At 39.0% G+C, this 18,040-nt stretch overlaps 1 protein-coding gene across 1 annotated transcript; it reads right to left on the bottom strand.

Annotated features, from left to right (window-relative positions):
- Positions 1 to 320: 320 nt before the first annotated feature.
- ddx11 (DEAD/H (Asp-Glu-Ala-Asp/His) box helicase 11) lies at positions 321 to 16,405 on the bottom strand (the record flags this gene model as incomplete). Its single annotated transcript, XM_083894160.1, has 27 exons — positions 321 to 456; positions 540 to 694; positions 799 to 874; positions 1,826 to 1,910; positions 2,228 to 2,328; positions 2,688 to 2,756; positions 3,799 to 3,948; positions 4,058 to 4,161; positions 4,554 to 4,626; positions 4,713 to 4,825; positions 4,920 to 5,054; positions 5,753 to 5,891; positions 5,991 to 6,029; positions 6,471 to 6,538; positions 6,607 to 6,648; positions 6,752 to 6,831; positions 7,061 to 7,107; positions 7,179 to 7,256; positions 8,992 to 9,066; positions 9,221 to 9,423; positions 11,328 to 11,415; positions 12,273 to 12,380; positions 13,718 to 13,775; positions 13,880 to 14,016; positions 14,123 to 14,209; positions 14,302 to 14,517; positions 16,277 to 16,405. The coding sequence occupies 27 exons, from the start codon at positions 16,403 to 16,405 to the stop codon at positions 418 to 420; spliced, it is 2,694 nt and encodes an 897-aa protein (XP_083750286.1). The 3' UTR covers positions 321 to 417.
- Between the last annotated feature and the right edge of the window lie 1,635 nt (positions 16,406 to 18,040).

Below are 18,040 nucleotides of genomic sequence, written 5' to 3'. Positions count from 1 at the left end.
ACGTGGACACCTTTGTCAGTGCTGTGTCTGAAATTGCAGCAGTTGGTGAAATTCATCTGTTGTGTCTGCAGTGAACGCTGAAGTTCTTCGATTTGTTATTTTCCACATTTTCATACATGTTTCCAGTACAAAGAGATACAAGGATGAAATGGTGAAAATAGAAAAACTGCCTCTCTGCTTGTCTATTTAACCAATGACCAGGAACTTAATGTCAAGGTCCAGCATGTAACATGTAGCTGTGTTCATTGCTTTTTAGAAAAAATCATTTGGTGTTTGTAGCCTTAGAAATAGATTTAATTTAGCTTTTGGAAATAAAAGCATAATATGCAAACCAAGAACAACGTTCTTTCTGGTAAGTGAAGGAAACCGTAGTTCCCTGAAGCACTTGGGAAAGGGAACTTTTTCATCACCATGATGTCAGTTGAGCGCCTCCTTCCGCTTTTTCTCCTGGAAGAACTAGAAATACATGACGTGTAAGCAGCAAGAAACTGGATGAGTCAAACATTGTTGAGTAAAACACTTTGAATTGAATCATTAACCTTCCTCAAGGCAGCAAAGGCCGGGCCAAAGGAAGTGTGTGTGCTGGTGCGATCCTTGATCCATGAGGGAAGTTTGGAGAGTGTGGCTGCTCTGGAGTAACGTCTGTCACACATCACGATGGAGGAGTAGTCGCCACGGTGACGGATAGCTCTTCCTGTTGGGGGAGGAAGTCAAATGCTGATAAAAATTAATTACTGTCTCATAAACATGGACATTTTCAGTCATGTTCATCTATTGTCATGGAAATGGACTCTTTACCTATGGACTGATTGACCGCCTTCATGCAGAGGTTTTCTATCAGTGCTTGTCCGGGGCTCCTCCCTCCACTGTGAGGCTAAACAAACAAACAAAATCCTTCACCATCACAGTACTTCTGTTACTGTGCTCAGATTTTGCCAGTTTTATGGATACAGTGGTAACATACTCAGTAATGCGTATACCATTATATTATTACTTTACTAAGCAGTAAGTAGCATGAGGCAGTGCATGAGGCAGTGTGTTCCCCAAAGTCTGGGTCGTGACTCTGGAGATTTTTTTGGGGTCCCCAAAAAAATTTGAGTTGAAGATTTGTGTATACGTTTTAAATAACCTGCATGAGTTATTTACCAATCTTCTCTTGAAAATAAAATATCAGGTGTTACAGATATGGCTGTAAGTTAGTTTTGCTCATGTCACAATTTATATTGTAATTGGGTCACAATAGTTGGCCATCTTTAAAAAAGTGGGTGCCCTAACAGAAAGTTTGAAAATACAACGATTTGGAAATCCTTCTCCTATATTCAATTGAATTCACTACAAAAACAAGATATTGAATCTTCAAACTGATAATGAGCAAAAAGTCCAACAGGTTACGACCAATGTACGATAGCAAGGAATTAAGGGATTCCATCATTTACAGTTCATAGGATCATCAAAATCAGTTTGAACCTTAAACGTCTCGTCTTTTTCTATCCAAACACCCTATTTCCACAATGCACAGACAGTGAAAGTGAATAAAACCTGTTGCAACAGCATTTTTTGCTGAGTTGTGTTCTGAGCTGTTCATTTATTGGGAGAGGAATATTTGTTAAACAGTTGACGACTCGGCACAAATGTAGTTTGTATCAGACACGAAAACGTGATGTTGGGCCATCCCTAGTTTCACTGCATATTTTTTGTGGATTCATTTCCAAATGAAACAGAAGCAATGGAGTAATTTCATAACATTACTTCTGATACCAAGTAATTTGGAGACTAATACTGTTATTATACTGACTAACTAGTCTAACACTGGTCAGAGTCTCACCAGGTGTTTGTCCAGATAGGCCATCTTCTCCTGCAGCTCTGGAGACTTGATGTTGGGATACGGCATTCCCACCATCACCACACACCTATGATGCACGTGTACATATAAACACATCACACTGTCAGAAGCAATACTCAGTATCAGTGTGACACTGGTCAAAATCACTGAATCGGACAGATAAAAATACATTTTAGTCATGGTTGTGGACTGTTTATTTCTTCTTTGTGGGAGAAGAATGTTTGTGACACAGTTGGAGAAACAAAACAAATGTGTTGTTAACAGCTTCATTGTTGAAAAGGTCTAGAATGACTGTATCAGACTGATATTGGTCGTTTGTGTGGTATTGTGCCTCCCTAAGCACCATGCAACTGTTAGTTATCTGAGGAGTCGAACTGAACTCACCTGCCCAGGTCGTCAGAGAAATTGATGCCCTCACTCATCTTTCCTCCAACCACAGAGAAGAGTAACGCACCGGTGAGTCCACCACTGTCCATAGAACACCGCTGAAGAATGACAAGAGACAGATTAATTGATCACTAAATGAATCGTCAACTATTTTGATAATCGGTTTGAGTGGGGTTTTTTGTAATTAAAACTAACTTTCAGATTTTCAGCTTCTTAAATGTGAATATTCTCTGGTTTCTTTGCTCCATATAACAAAGCAATCATTTTGGTTAGTGAACAAAGTGAGACATTTGAGAATATCATCATTTCCAGGTTTGAGAAACACTGATCAACATTTGACTGAGTGTCTGAGATTTTATGAACCATTTTAACGACTACTCGATTTGAGGATCTAAGACAAATGGATCAAAGAAAAATAACATTATCAATGTAAAGTTTGAGTAACGTCTGTTTTTACCTGGATACAACGGGTGAAGTCATTCAGCACCTGCTCTACCTGGTTGGCCTTCTTTGGCTCCTGAAATATCTATGGAGGTGTTTGATGATGATTAGAAGCAGATGAAAAACGTTCTCCTTTACTTCTAACCTGAGACAAACTGACATTCAGTACTGTGCAAAAGTTGTTGTTTTTTCTGTCTGTCAAGTTCTGTGATCATGTGAATTGTGAATGAAGTGATGCGACTTAAAGCTGCTCTTATATATTAGCGAGCTGTCAATGAGTTTAACTCATGCATGTGTATGTAATGCTCAAGCATGTCTTGAATAAACCTGGCGTAATAGACGTTTTCTACAGCAGATATTAAATACTTAAATAAAATTTGTCTGGATCCATCGGGAGGTTTCACTACACACATCCTCCTGTATCTTCCTGACCAGTTTATCCTTCTGTTAGCTTATTTATTTGTATCTGTGCTGTTTTTTGATTTTGATGATAGAAGGACAACAAGAACACAAGAAATGGAGGAAGTCAGTGCACGATTAAATCAAGAGAGCAACAGGTAGAGAATATTTTGGTTGATGATTGATGAAAATGTGACTACACTACACAAAAATGACATACAGTATGCGTGCAACATGAGAGGAAAATTTTGAGCAGATATTCAATGAATGAATGAATGAATGAATGAATGAATGAATGAATGAATATCAGGCTAATTTTTAGCATTTTTTTCTGGCTAGGACGCTGTTACAGAACTACAGAAACTCAGAAAAGAGAACCAATCACAAACAGGGTTGGGCGTGACTTGCTCCGAGGAGGCAAAAGTTGTTAGCCGACATTACTGGATCACATTTTCCGTCTCTCTGAAAACATGATCCTGATCATTGGTCTTGACTGGTTGTAGGTCTATCAGAGACCGTTTCATTGGTTGGTCAAACCTCTTGAGTAACAAAACTGTGTAAAATGTTAAAGAATTCTCTAAAGGAGTTCTTACGAAATACACATTCACAAGGTAAAAAGGTTTTGTGAGGTCACAGAGACCTTGATGTCTGACCGTCACATCATCCTTGAGTGCCAGTTGTAATGAAACTGCCTTCATAATTTAACATTTGCCACAAAACACAGTCACCTTCTTTCTGTTGGCAAGACGGGACAGAGTCCCGCTGGCCTCCCAGTGAGAAATAATCCTCCGTGAGTATTCATAAGAAGGGAAGAAACACACGACTCCTCCTGGCACCACGTTGCAGATATTGGAGAGGATGCGGCCCGTCTCATCCATCTGTCAACAAGCAGGCACAGGTTTGCAGAAATCACGTGGTAATGTCACAATTGAAATTGAAATGACAGTAGAAAGTCTGTGAAACTGCACATGTTTATGTGTGGATTACCATTTTTGGAGACTCTCTACTCTGGTAAGTGAAATCCAGCTCCTGACCAGATGGACCGCTGCACAGGACCAGAGGAAGAATGTTCTCAGGAGGAATCACATGACCTACAGACACAAAAAGGAATGGTTGTTATTTACAACTATCTGGAGTTAATAACTGTGTGTGCCTAATTTTGTTAACATCTTGGTTGAGCACTGTGTAATGACAGGGAGAAGAGTTCATCATCAAACCAGTTATCCATAAGGAGATATTGCCAACATATTGACATCTTTGTATTGTTTGTATTTACCTGTACTTTGCATTTATTTGTGTCTTGTCTTGAAATGTCCCTCAGAGGACAACTAAAGTATTTTGAAATAGTTCAAAGTACCATCTCGGTCTTGGTCAGATCTGATGAAACCTTCATTCTATGAATTAGTCAATCTGATAACCCAGTAATATACTAGGGCTCAAAGTAAAAACAATATATATATACTGCTGCTTTATGGCAACTCACCACAGCAAAACTCAGTGATGCGCTCCTCTTCCACTCCGGCAGAAATCAGCAGCTCTTGTTTAAAGTCTGAAACCTACATATAAAATATTATCAAGCCATTGACCACCCAAAAGAAAAGAAAGTCTTGGATTATTTGCAGTAGATGTAAAGTTAACCCACAGGCTGCATGGTCCCTCCTGCGATGATTACTGCTCTGCACTCCTTCAGCACCTGAGCAAAGTGGACCGCTGGATTTAACAGCAGGAACTTCACACTGCTTTCTGACAAAGTACCTGGACATAAAAATAAGAAGAAGAACAATAGCAATAAAGTGGTTCAATTTTATTAATCCCCTTTTAATTGTTGTGTGTGTAAATATAAAAGTACCTTGTCTGTGCAGCACTACTCTGCCATCAGTGTTGCGATTGGTGAGAGCCATGAGGAAACCCTCAACCTGCATCATGGGCGAGGCAGACAGTGCTTTCTCTGTCTCTACAGACCCCTGCTGGTCTGATGAGGAAACTGCACACAGGGGAATACATCAATTCTGAATTGACATGAGAATAAAAATCACTGCAAACAGATATATGGAAACCGTCAGCTTTAAGGGTTTAAGATATGTGTGCAACTTACTCTGCTCCTGAAATTATTAAAATTCTAGTGGGTAACTTTTAAACAAAAACAAATATGATGACATCAGTATCTCAGTGTTTAGATCTTCACGGTGGCATTGCCACACTGCACACAGGAAGTGATTAGCTTCATGTCAAAACAGACGAAGGCAACAGCAACATCATTGCAGATAAAGTGAGCGGGCTGCAAATAAGTTGTTCTTTGACTTTTTCAGTCAAAGAACAACCCACAAGATTTCAGAAGTGAAATTAGACACTTTTTTTTCCCCACAGTTCGACAGAATAAATGCTTCTGGTTCCCACCCGCCCCTGCACTACTACTGTATACACACAAACACTCCCTCTGGTCTGGTCTGATAGTTTTGCGTGACAGAGCCTGGTTTCAGATGATGGACACAGAAAACAAGCAATGTTATAATGTGTTCATGAAGATAAAACAGAGGCAGAATAATAACATTAAAAGATACAAACTACAGTTTCAGCTGCAAATGTATCGCCTTTTTTCAATATGATCCCATCTGTCAAACTATTTTTTATTATGTTGCTGCCATTAAAAACAAGCCTCATCTTGAGTCTGTGATGTCTGACCTGGTGTCAGGCTCTGAGTGCTCTGCAGTGTTTGGAGGTAACGGTTTAAACCCTCTGTGCGTCGATTCTCTTTGTTGGAGCTGGTCTGAGTGTGAAGGCTCACTCCTGAACCGGCATACTTCTCCACAAAGCCACCCAGCTGCAGGGAAAACACACGTGTGGTATATGTTTTATTTAAGAGCAATTCATCTACTGTATACGATATATACATTTTTAAAAATAATATTAAAACACTTACTTTTCTGCTGATCATGCTTTTCTCAAAGTATTTCTGTAACTAAAAAGAGAATGACAGACATTTACAAAAAAGTATCTGAACTTGTAGATTGAATATTGTGTTTACACGACAGCTGAGCATCTACACTGCTCTCACTATTAGACTCTACGATGCATTACAATGCAAAGCATCCTCAATTTTCTATATTAGTGCACACAGCCATTTTTCATCAGTCAATAAAGGCAGTCAGACAAATATTAACTTAACTATGGGTTTAAAAATGTCTTTACAACTGAAATGGAAGTCATTTGTCCTCCAAAACACAAGTCATTTTTCTGCACCGAGTTGCAGCTTCTAGCAACTTGAAAATAAAACAGCAAACATTACTGCGTGGCTGTAAACCACTGTGTGCCGTCACTGCCTTGATGCAAAAATCATCCATTTCTTAAAAAACAATTAGTCTCAACATTCTTGTAAAAGCACTATAACACCGACTAATACCTTAAACAAGTTGATATTGTCAATCTGAGCCTTGAAGAGGAAGTTGTTAATGGTAAACATCTCTGTTCCTAAAAGAAAAATGGACATAATTTTAGTAAATTTGGTGTATCAAGACTGTGTACTTGTACTTACTAACCTGTTTGTGTAATCTGGCTCTGAGGATTCTGGCCCACTTTACCTGCAGGAACAACATTTACACCATGATCAGATAATTGTTTATTCCTCTCTATGTTTGTCATTTGTCAATAATCAAAAACTAATTTGAGCCCAAATGCACTCACCTCCCAGCACCCGGACAAGCCCTTCAATTACAAACATTATCTGTTTGATGTACATCAGGTTTTTTGCCTTTAACCTGTTCCTGTTCTCACACACACACACACACACACACACACACACACACACACACACACACACACACACACACACACACACACACACACACACACACACACACACACACACACACACACACACACACACACACACACACACACACACACACACACACACACACACACACACATCATGAAATGATATTTAACATGTGAATCAGTACATTGTGTGTGTGCGTGTGCGTTTATCCTCACCTGTAGCGGTCAGCATACTGGGTGAGCTGGGAGTGAGCACGACTAAGCTGCAGAGGGTTGAGGTTTTAGCATCTGACAGAAAACATGTTTAACCTAAACACTTTATGCATGCGTTTACCTGAGCTCCAGACAGCTCTGCACTGTGTACACAGGAGAGTGTGTCACTGAGATTGTGGGCTTCATCTATGATCACCACCTGTAAAAACCATGTCAGTAATATGACAAATTAAATGTCCAGCGTGTAACATTCACTATGGTTTGTTGACAGAATTTGAATGTACTACCCATAAATAGGTAGGTTTGGATAACTGTATAATAACATTTCTTTTTAAAAGTGCAAGGTTGCCATCTTGTGCAAACACTTTTGGGTGTTTTGCTTTTTAGGAAGAAGCTCCCTATGCAAGCGCAGGAGAACAGCTACATCTGCATGAACTCCAATACTGATCTAAATCCCTGGATCAGATATCGGGCAGATAGAAATGTAAAATCTAATACAATCCACTATCCACTATTTACAGACTGTAAAAATGTCAATAGTGATAAATGCATCTAGGGATGCACCGATTGCCAAGTTTGACCTGCCGATACTGATTTTAGCCCATTTCAATTTTTTAAACCACTTTACAGCATACTGAAATATATATATTTTTGCATATTTTCTTTAATATAACATTTTAACATAGAAATACAATCAGTTCACATCCAATATACAACTAAAAATACAAAAACGAATCACTACCTGTATGTGTAGTTTATTTAAGTTTAAACATATTTCACAACATAGTACTACACACAAATAAGTAAATGAACTAATGACCAAGAGCTCAGAGCTCACTCTCTCTCGCTCGCGCTCTCTGTCTCTCTCCCGCCCCATGCCAACAATGCCTCGTGCTCTCTGCGCACACAGGTTTAAATGAAAAACAAACAAATGCTGAGTGCTGGTCAAAAGTTTTGTGCAAGTGATTTAAGATCCTGACTCTTGTCCCAAATACGACAGGCTTCATTCAGCGCCCACTCGCAAAGCAGACAGCTGCGCCGCTGCGCGGATGTTGTGTAATCAAATACACCGCTATGGCTGTACATTAAAAATTCATATCATAACGGAAAAAAAACAGTATTCGGTGTGAACCGGTATACTGCCCAGCCCTACACTCTACTACATGTGCGTGTAGTCGCGTGCACGTGTGTTGCTGATGCTGCGCGATGCGGGTGCATTTTGATCGGCTTATCAAAATCGGAATATTCTGACTGATCGGCCGGTCACCGATTTTGGCCGATTACGTGAAAATCGGCCGATTCCGATTACTGGTCGATTAATCGGTGCATCCCTAAATGCATCAGAAACAACATTTATCATATTCATAATCGATCAATGTGTTCATTATTTCCTCAATTAATCGATTTGTGGTGTAGTGCAAAAAAAAAAATGAAAATGCTGTTTTTCCCAAACCTCAAAATATTGAGGTTCTCAGATGTATTATATTGTCCACCAACCAAAACTATTCAGTTTCAATAATTTATTTCCATTCTTTCTGGTACACAAAGGTTCCCAGACAAGCTTGGGAAATGGGAATCTTCAGATTGTTGCACTCAGCAGTCTCACAATACAGATATTGCTAATTCTTACACACTGGACCTTCTCATTCTTATCACTACAAACCTTTCAAAAATGATCAGACAGGGTTGTTTTGGGCTGCAACTAATTATTATTTTCATAATATTGATTATTTTAGTTGTTTAGTCCAAAGAAATGTAAGAAATGTCAAAAAATGTTGATCGGTGTTTCCCAAAGCTCAAAATAATGATGTTCTCAAATGTCCACAATCGTAAATTATTCACTTTGTTATATGGAGCAAAGAAACAAAAAAATTATTCATCAATGATACAATCAGATATTATTTTAAAAACGTACCAATAACATGGAATCCTACCTGTCCCTTCAATTGTACTCCTGCTGCCTTTCTTGTGGCTTCATGAAGTACCATCTGATAGGGCAACACCACCAACTATGCAGACATAAAAACATATGCAAAGCAATTCATATCTGTGAACAGACCATTAAAAATTTAAATACTGTACAGTTCAGCCTTTAAATATTTAGCGAATCTGTAGAGACGTAGAGCACAGAGCAGAGATGAACAGAGTAGCAGTTTGTGTTACCTGTGCAGCGGGAATGGCGAGGCGCGTGCCGTAATAAGGACATGAGTGCGTTTCCCTGCCCTGCTTCAGCAGCTGCTCGATGTCATGAACCGTCCCAAGAAGTTCGTCCCTCATCTGCTGCAGTGCCGAGGCTTTATTAAAGGGACACACAGTCTTTGGTGGACCTTTCTTACGTTTCTCACTCCCGTCATGACACTGCTTCTCTGCAAAAATTCAGGGAACCAAAAGAATGTATGATCATCACAATATCAATATGTGCAATATACATATTGCAGAAGGATCACCCGCATATTTCTTTGGCAGAGATTTTTACACCGGATGGCCTTCATGACGCAACCAGCCCATATATCCAGGCACAGAAAGGCAAGTAGCATTAAGGGCCTTGCCTAGGGGCCCACACATGGGTATTAGCTGACCTTGGATTTGAACCCCGGCCTTCCACACCAAGGCCTGTGGACTATGGATCTTATATACTATATCTATACCGTTGCATGAGACAAGATATGGTCTTAGATATGGTCATATCATGATAAGGTATCTCTGATGGCTTTTCCTGGTTCTAAAGCCTGCATTAATAATCATCACATACAGTATGTGACTCGCCACGGACAAAGGGGGCGCAAGTCGGCCCAGCGCAAAACGAGTAAAACATGAACATAAAACATTTTTTTTTTTCAAAAATGTGGGATTTTCGTTTTTTTTTTAAATTGTTCAACTTAAAGTTTGTAAGAAGCCACTACATGCTTCAAATCACAGTATTGTGGGTCTTAAAACCATAAACTTTGTGTTTGAATTAAGGTTGTTTTATCGCTGTGAATCATTCCTAGTTTGGGTGTGGCGATCTCACATTCCAGAGCTTTTGTTGTTTTTTCGGCAATCAGCTGACGGTCACGGAGAATACACATGGCTAATTAATATGCACATGAGGCAGCTGCTAGAGAGAGAGGGAGGGGAGGGGGAGAGAGAGTGTGTGGAACTTTCCAGCAGTTATTGAGCGTGTGCGGTGTGAAATTAAAGCGTGATTGTCATCAAAGCAGTCGTCATCAAAGCTTTGTTGACCAAAGGAAGGCAAGGAGAACCGGACAATACATGAACTGTGGCTGAACTTCTTAACAAAGACAGACACAGATCTCAGTTCTGCTGTGAGTGGATTGTTAGCATTTTAAGCTAACGATCTTTATGCTAACGTGTTAGCAGGCTTCATCATCAAAAAAACAACAAACGGATGCAGACACAGACACAGTAGTTGTCAGAGATGATGACGTGACGCCTGCACACCACTTCAGACACCATTGTTTGTTTACACTCAAGTGTTGTTTAGACCCGCCCCGTGGTCCAGCCCCTCTTCCTATTGATATGTCGGGTCAGATTTCCATTAGGGATACACAATACTGGACTTTTTGTCGATATCGAATATGGCGATATAGCGTGGGTGCTTGGGCCAATAACCACTTAACCAGTAACCAGTATTTTCCTTGCACCAACTATGGAAGTCATTTAGTCTCTTAGTTTTCATACCCACTTTACAGCAGATGTAGATATACATTTTCTTCAATGTGTATTTGGAGAGGGCGCAAGCAAAACAGTCAAGGAGACGGCAGTCTACTTAGTCTACTGCTTTAGTAATTAATCATATTGGGGGGTCTAGGCGTGTTTGCAGATATCCAATATTACATTTTAAAGCCAATACTGATTGTGCTGATAATATTGTCCCTCCCTAGATTCCATCGTGTAGCCTGTCATGTATATAGGCAGGTATTAACACTGTGATCACTTAATATGACATAAAGACCGTATCAGACAAAATATTGTGTAGTCTGACTATTGCATTGCATCTTGTCCATGAGTTAAATACTCCAGTCTCTTCTGTCACAGTTTTGGCCGGAGCCCAGGATGCTCGCTAGCAGCTGTCACGAGCCACAGCGAGTCGCTAGGAGCAACTGTTTTTAGCCCCTCTAAATATTTATTTACTTACCACCAGTCATATCATCATCAGCATATTCAACAATGTTATCACATATTGCTTGTTTGTTCCAATATTATGCAGCATGCAATTGTTCCTCTGTTAGATCGGTCGTGTTGGAGCTGTCATACAAGCGTCACTCACCATGCTTGTTTTTCTGCATCTCCATGCAGCGGTCATTAATGCGCTGGATGCTGCCCAGGCGACGGACCTCTTCATTGATGCACAAATTCTGGAAAGAACAGTGTTGTGTTTACTGGGCAAATAGACACACGTCAGTGTAAATTATTATGTTCTTACAAAGGGAACACAAACAATATTTCCTCCGCTGTGCCAAGTATGCCTTCATCTGTGTGCTGATAGACAGAAACGTAGATGTTAGGCAGCTTCGGACACCTTGTATCTAATTTCAGCTCCTGTTATTTAAAGCTCTGGTCATGTAATCACATTTGTGTCATTATTCTTAAATTAGAAAACACAAGAAAGGAAACCTTCTTGTATTTCTACATGGAGACAGGCAAGGCTGCTCTAGATCATTCACAAATGATTGTGTTAATAGTACTGTTATCATGCTGACCAAACTCTTGGTTTTCTATCAAAACGAATCATATTGCAAAACTCTTCTCTAAAATACTTCATTTTTAATTTCCGTCATGTGGTCAACAAACATTATTGTATATTGTTGAAGAGTGATTACAAAAAATTAATAATAAAATTGTTTCCAAACGATCATAACCCAAAGAGCTCTGTGTCTAATTTTAATGTCTCACAAATCTAACTTTTATTTATTTTTTCCCCATCACAATAGATTTAAATTTAGTCAATCAGACACAATCCAAAACACTAGATTTCAGAATGTTAAGATTGTGTGTGTTCCAGGTATTACTCATGTTGTGGGGACCTAAAGCTGTTCACACAATGAGGACTTGTATTTCTCACAGGCACAAACAGCAAGACCCATCACCTAAATGATCACATTTTAAGGTGAGGGTATGTTGCCACATGGACCAGGTTTTAGTTATGGTTATGTTAGGGATAGGGGATCATCTTAAAATGAATAGAAATGGAAGAACGTGTGTGTGCGTATACCTGTCGTGAGCCGAGTGTGACCAAACTAATTTCCTTGCTGAAGGGGCTCTTCTGAACCTCATGAACAAATTGAGCCAGCTGGGAGTGAGTGCGACTGCAGTAGTAAATCTGTGATCACAGAAAATTATATTCAGGGTTACAGATAGAAAACAACCCTCTGGCAGCCTCTGTTGGTCATATTGGCAAGTGCAAGTGTGGAAGCACAGACAGACAGACACACAGAGTCACTAAAAACAATACTTCACTCTCACTCCGTGGGGTGGTGATAATCTTATGTTCAAAAGCAACAACTACATTTGCATCTTTTGCATCTGGGATGCACCGCACATTTTATTTATAACTTTGTCTTACTGTTCTGAGCATCTAAAAGAAGAGATGCAAAGCCTCATCTTGTTGCACTGCTGTGCTACAATGACAATAAAGATCTATTCTACTCAAATAAACCCAGTGCGTATGTGGTTGAATGAGGTGATGCAAATTAGACAGTTAGAAAAAACCTACAGAGACCAATTATTTTCTCTTTCAGGGATCCAGTTTTAACATGTCAGTAAATTCTTAAACTATTAGTTTAGTTCCTTACAATTACATCTAACACACCTGGGACAATGCTTACTTTGGGACTAGCAGCAGACCTGTAACCAGGTTTCCCACTGACATCAAATTCAAGGACTTCCCAGGATGAGGAGTATGCTATACATTTTAAGACGGGAGGGCAACTAGTAAGATCCTCTTTGCCCATGGCATCCACTGATTTGCAGCATGCTCTACATCAGGACAAGGGACTGTCCTTGGGATCTTGGTCAAAGTCAGTCTGTTTCTTTAGCTGTTTCTATAGTGAGACAGCGATCTTGGAATTTGCATTTGCCAGGCATCACATAATTTGCTCTCTCTTGCTTAATGTTACTCGCTCATTGTTCAGCATGGAATCTCACGTCAACAGCAGAGAGACACAGTGGACAGTGTCCACAGCACCACTAGCAATTACGACTCGACATTGTTCTGCATAGGCCTAGTCTACGGGCGACTCCCCCCCGGCCTTGTTCACATCTGAGTAGCACCGAGTACACAATATACAAATACAGACTGACATCAGGACTGTTTGGAAAAGCAAATTAACTTTTTAATGAGTCTGCACCTGATGTGTCTACTGTCAGTGTGTTTGTGACAGACAGAAAGAGAGAGAGAGAATGATCAGTGTTAATATTGTGGTGGTGGCTGCAAATGAATAAATGTATGAGTGATGATTGGACATCTAGTCATTCATTAGTAGAGGTGCCAAAAAACTTCCAAATATCTGTCATTCTTTCTTTTATTGGATTTGCGTTGCCTTTTTCTGAATATAACTCAATCTTTTATATCTATATATCTATTATATATGAAGTACATAATTTCTAATTGTTGTTTCACATTTTTTGCATCACTTACTCACACACGCGCACACACACCTTGGTGACGTGTTCTTCAATCAGTTCATCATCTTCATCATTTTCAGGGCCACAGAATCTGGGCATGTAAGCAAACACATGCTTCACTGTTTGTTCATCAGATTTATTTTCAATGTGATGTAAGACTTGACAGAGTTGACATTTATTCATTTCTCTCTTCACCTGCTTTTTCTCTTTGACTCATCATCGCTCTCATATTCTGCAATGATGAGCTCCTCGTCCTCTTGATCGCCTTGTGTCAATGTTTGGTCTTCTTTACTGAGCTGAAGCAACTTGAATGCTTCTTCATCCTCACAGCTCTTTAGACATACACATAAATTAATTTTATTTGTTGTAAAAAACTAATTGCCTTAATTATTATTATTATTTTTTTTTTTTTAAATGCCACTGTTTAATACAACGTACCTTTCTTTTCATTGCATACTTCAGCTGAACGTTATTTCTAATCATCTCTAGCCGCTCCTCTCTCTTCTTTCTTTTTAATTCTTCCTCCTGACACATAAAACACAGTTTTATTTTAAAAGTTAAACAGAAGAAATTCTTTTGTTGGAGATCCACACCAAAGTAACATCTGACACTCTTACCTTCAACTTTGACACAAAATCACGTTCAGTCTTTTTCTGGACAAAGTCAGTGATCCAGTCGGGTTCTGCTGAGGAGCTGGCAGTGGCAGACGAAGCACTCGGCGTGAAAAGAGATGCTTCTCCTTCCTGAAGCAGAGCAGCAGCTTCCTGCCTCCTCCTCTCCTCATAGTCTGTGAGCCAGCTCAGAGCTCCACATATCAGACTCAGAGACTTACCCTGCAGTTAAAAAACATGCACAGGAAAGATGTAAGTGCAAAGGAAAAATCGAAGTGCTGAATGTAGTGAAAATGACTGGCTATTAGTTGTGGGCCTTATCAGACACACATTTATATGTAATAGACTATGAGATTGGTTGTTCAAGATTCTACATAGGCTTCATATCAGCCCTGTGACATAAATAAACTGTTGTCTTTCCTCCTTTGGCATCAAGTGACATATTTTCATTGCCTCTGTGTGTGTAAACTAATCAGATACAGATTGTTTATAATTGTGTCATTTACCTTCAAATACCCATGTTTTTGCACATTACAACATTCAAATCTTTATGGTAGAATAAACACAGTTCATTTATTTTGGTTTAATGAACCAACAAACCATCGCTACCCAATTCACAATATGAACCATGAGAAGAGTAAATTTGTGAGTTTCATTTATAACCTAAACCCTATTTTTACTACCATTTTGTTACAACTGTACTAAGTTGAAGTAATAAAACCAGCTATTTCAAGTAGGTTTGACAAATTGATCACAACTTTATATTATGCACATTGTTCAATAAATCTTTGAAAAAAGTTTGCTGCAACCCATCTGTGGGTCCCGATCCAGTCTCTGGGATGTCTTTGTGTCACTTATTGTTCTATTAATCTATTAATCTGCCAAATATTTTCTCAGTTAATCAATTAGTTGTTTGGTCCATAAAGTGTCAGAAAAATGTGAACAATGTTGATCAGTGTTTCCCAAACCTCAAAATGGTGTTCTCAAATGTCACACAAAGCAAAATGATTCTGTTTTAGACATTGTTTTGTTATATGAAGGAAAGAAACAAGAAAACATTCCCATTTAGGAAAGTGGAAAATCAATCAGAACGTTAAATAAATAAAAAAACACAGACTCCACGAGTCTACATGTCAACGTGTCCTTGGGCAAGACACTCCTGATGGATGTGCTGGCAGCATGTAAATGGGTATAAAAGATGAGCTATAGAAAATTTGCTGCACATACAGGTGCATCTCAATAAATTGAAATATCATGGAAGAGTTCACATATTTCAGTAATTCAACTCAAATAGTGAAACCCTGTATTATATAAATTCATTACACATAGACTTAAGTAGTTTAAGTCTTTGGTTCTTTTAATTGTGATGATTTTGGTGCACATTTAACAAGAAAGCAAAATTCAGTATCTCAAAAAATAAGAATACACCATAAGACCAATTACAAAAACAACAACCGTTGGCCTTCTGGAAAGTATGTTCATTTATATCTACTCAATTCCTTTTGCTTTAATTACTGCCTCAATTCGGCATTATTCGGTATTCCATACCACCACAGTCAGCACTGCCACAGACTGAGGTGGTACGGAAACCCAGGTTTCTTTGACAGTGGCCTTCAGCTGATTTGCATTTTTTGGTCTCTTGTTTTTCATTTTCCTCTTGACAATACCCCCTTACTACTTAAACTATTTTATTGCAATGTACCTGTAGATGCACTGTATGAAAGTGTGAATGAAAGTGTGAATGAATGGGTGTGAATGGGTGAATGGCAAAACTGTAGCATAGAGCATCTTTGGGTGATCATATAAATACAAATAATTATTTACCATTTACAAACCGATTTAGCAACTATCAAAATAGTTGACGATTAATTAGGTGATCCATTTAAAGTCAATTAATTGGTTAATCGTTGCAATCGTCTAACAAATTCAGCACTGTTTAATCTCATACATACATATCCACACATACTCTAACTGTACATACCGTTCCTGTTGGACTTTCAAATATGCCTACTTTCCCCTGGTCAAGTGCAGTGTATAGTGCTTGCATGAACTGCTCTTGGATGTTATAAGGCTGGTAGGGAAATGGAAACTGGGCTCTGCCATTCTCCATTCTTGTGATCCTGACTGAAAAACAATTCAGGTCAGAATTCAATCAAGTCTAATATTGACTTTTATAAACACAAGCTGGAAATACAGAGATGTTTATGTCTGTGTGGCTTATAATTCATTCAACCTCGCTATAACGCACTCCGTTTATGGTAAGCTTTCTGACTTCTGTATGTGTCGGTGTATCTAGCAGCTAACATTGGTTGGCTGTCTTTAAAACGTGTCTCTGATTCATTTCTGCCTACTTTATAGTCAACTCTAGTCACATCGTTAGCTTAAATCGTACGTGTACTGTTACTTATATACGCATACTATGCTTATACTTACCCCTCGTTTCCCTAAAAGAGTGTTGGCTGTGTGTTATAATTGTTGTCACACGGGTATTCCACTGTCCCGCCAACAGGAAATACTGGACCCAGTATCTGACCAATAGGAGACGAGATACGAGAAGAAGCGCTTGTTTTGTAAAATACTGTGCTTGGGTGGACGGGGCTAAGTGCCTGCATTGCCTGTATATGTTCGAATAAGTGTTGTGTTTCTATTAGTGGAATAAAACCGTAATGAAAAGTACATTATATGCATTAAAACTGCGGTTACTATGCTCTAATCAAACACACCGCCTTTCCTAAGCGTACCTGTAAAATAATTCAATATATACCATGAACCCGCGATTTTTTTCCTTTTCGTTTTTTGATAAAACTTTATTTGAACAAGTAGACAATTACAATTACATAACTAGAGAGATACTGACCAAGCCAGTGGTACTATGGAAAGACCACTGGCTTGGTATGTCAGTATTTGACGTTAACATATCCATAACTGTAGGTCAGAACGAATCAGGAAGACAATTATAGCTGTATCGATATGTTGTGCAACACCTGACGTGAAGTATATCAGAGCATTTACTATTGAAAAACTTGAAATAGGGAAAAACTGATTTAAGCCAACTAACAAAAGACTACCCATATAAAATCCACACCAGCTTAAGTCTAAAACATGTTCACAGCATCTAAACCTGTTCCCTTCCCACTAAAAACATTAGACCACAACTTAAAAAGACAGTGGGGAATGAAACACCACAGAGGCATTGGACATTTGAGGTAGTAATTAAACCATTTAATTTTAAAGGTGTAATTTAATGTGGTAACGTTTATGTACATGATTAAATGAAATCTTCTTCTAATAACACAAAAATAATAATAATGATGATGATGATGATTCCCGACAGACTGTACACTAGAGGCCACCTTAGTGGTTAGCACACTTGCCTTTGCAGCAAGAAGACCCGGGTTTGAGCACCAGTTGGAACAAGGGCCTTTTTGCATGGAGTTTGCATGTTCTCCCTGTGTGTGTGTGGGTTTTCTGCAGTTTCTCCTGCTTCCTCCTACAGTCCAAAAACATGCAATATGAGGATCAGGTGAATTGGACACTCTAACTTGACCGTTGGTGTGAGAGTGAATGGTTCTTTGTCTCTTTATGTGTCCCTGTGATGGACTGGCCGTCCAGGGTGTACTCCGCCTATCGCCTATATGTCAGCTAAGATTAGCACAGCATCTCATTCTCCCCCTCAAAACTCCATTTTATGTATGCTATTTAAAAATGTATGCACATAAATTGTAACTAAAAGGATGCGATTGTT

This window comes from Microchirus variegatus (genome assembly GCF_963457635.1).
Source record: "Microchirus variegatus genome assembly, chromosome: 8".
NCBI lineage: Eukaryota > Metazoa > Chordata > Actinopteri > Pleuronectiformes > Soleidae > Microchirus > Microchirus variegatus.
This window is presented reverse-complemented; position numbering and strand designations above follow the sequence as displayed.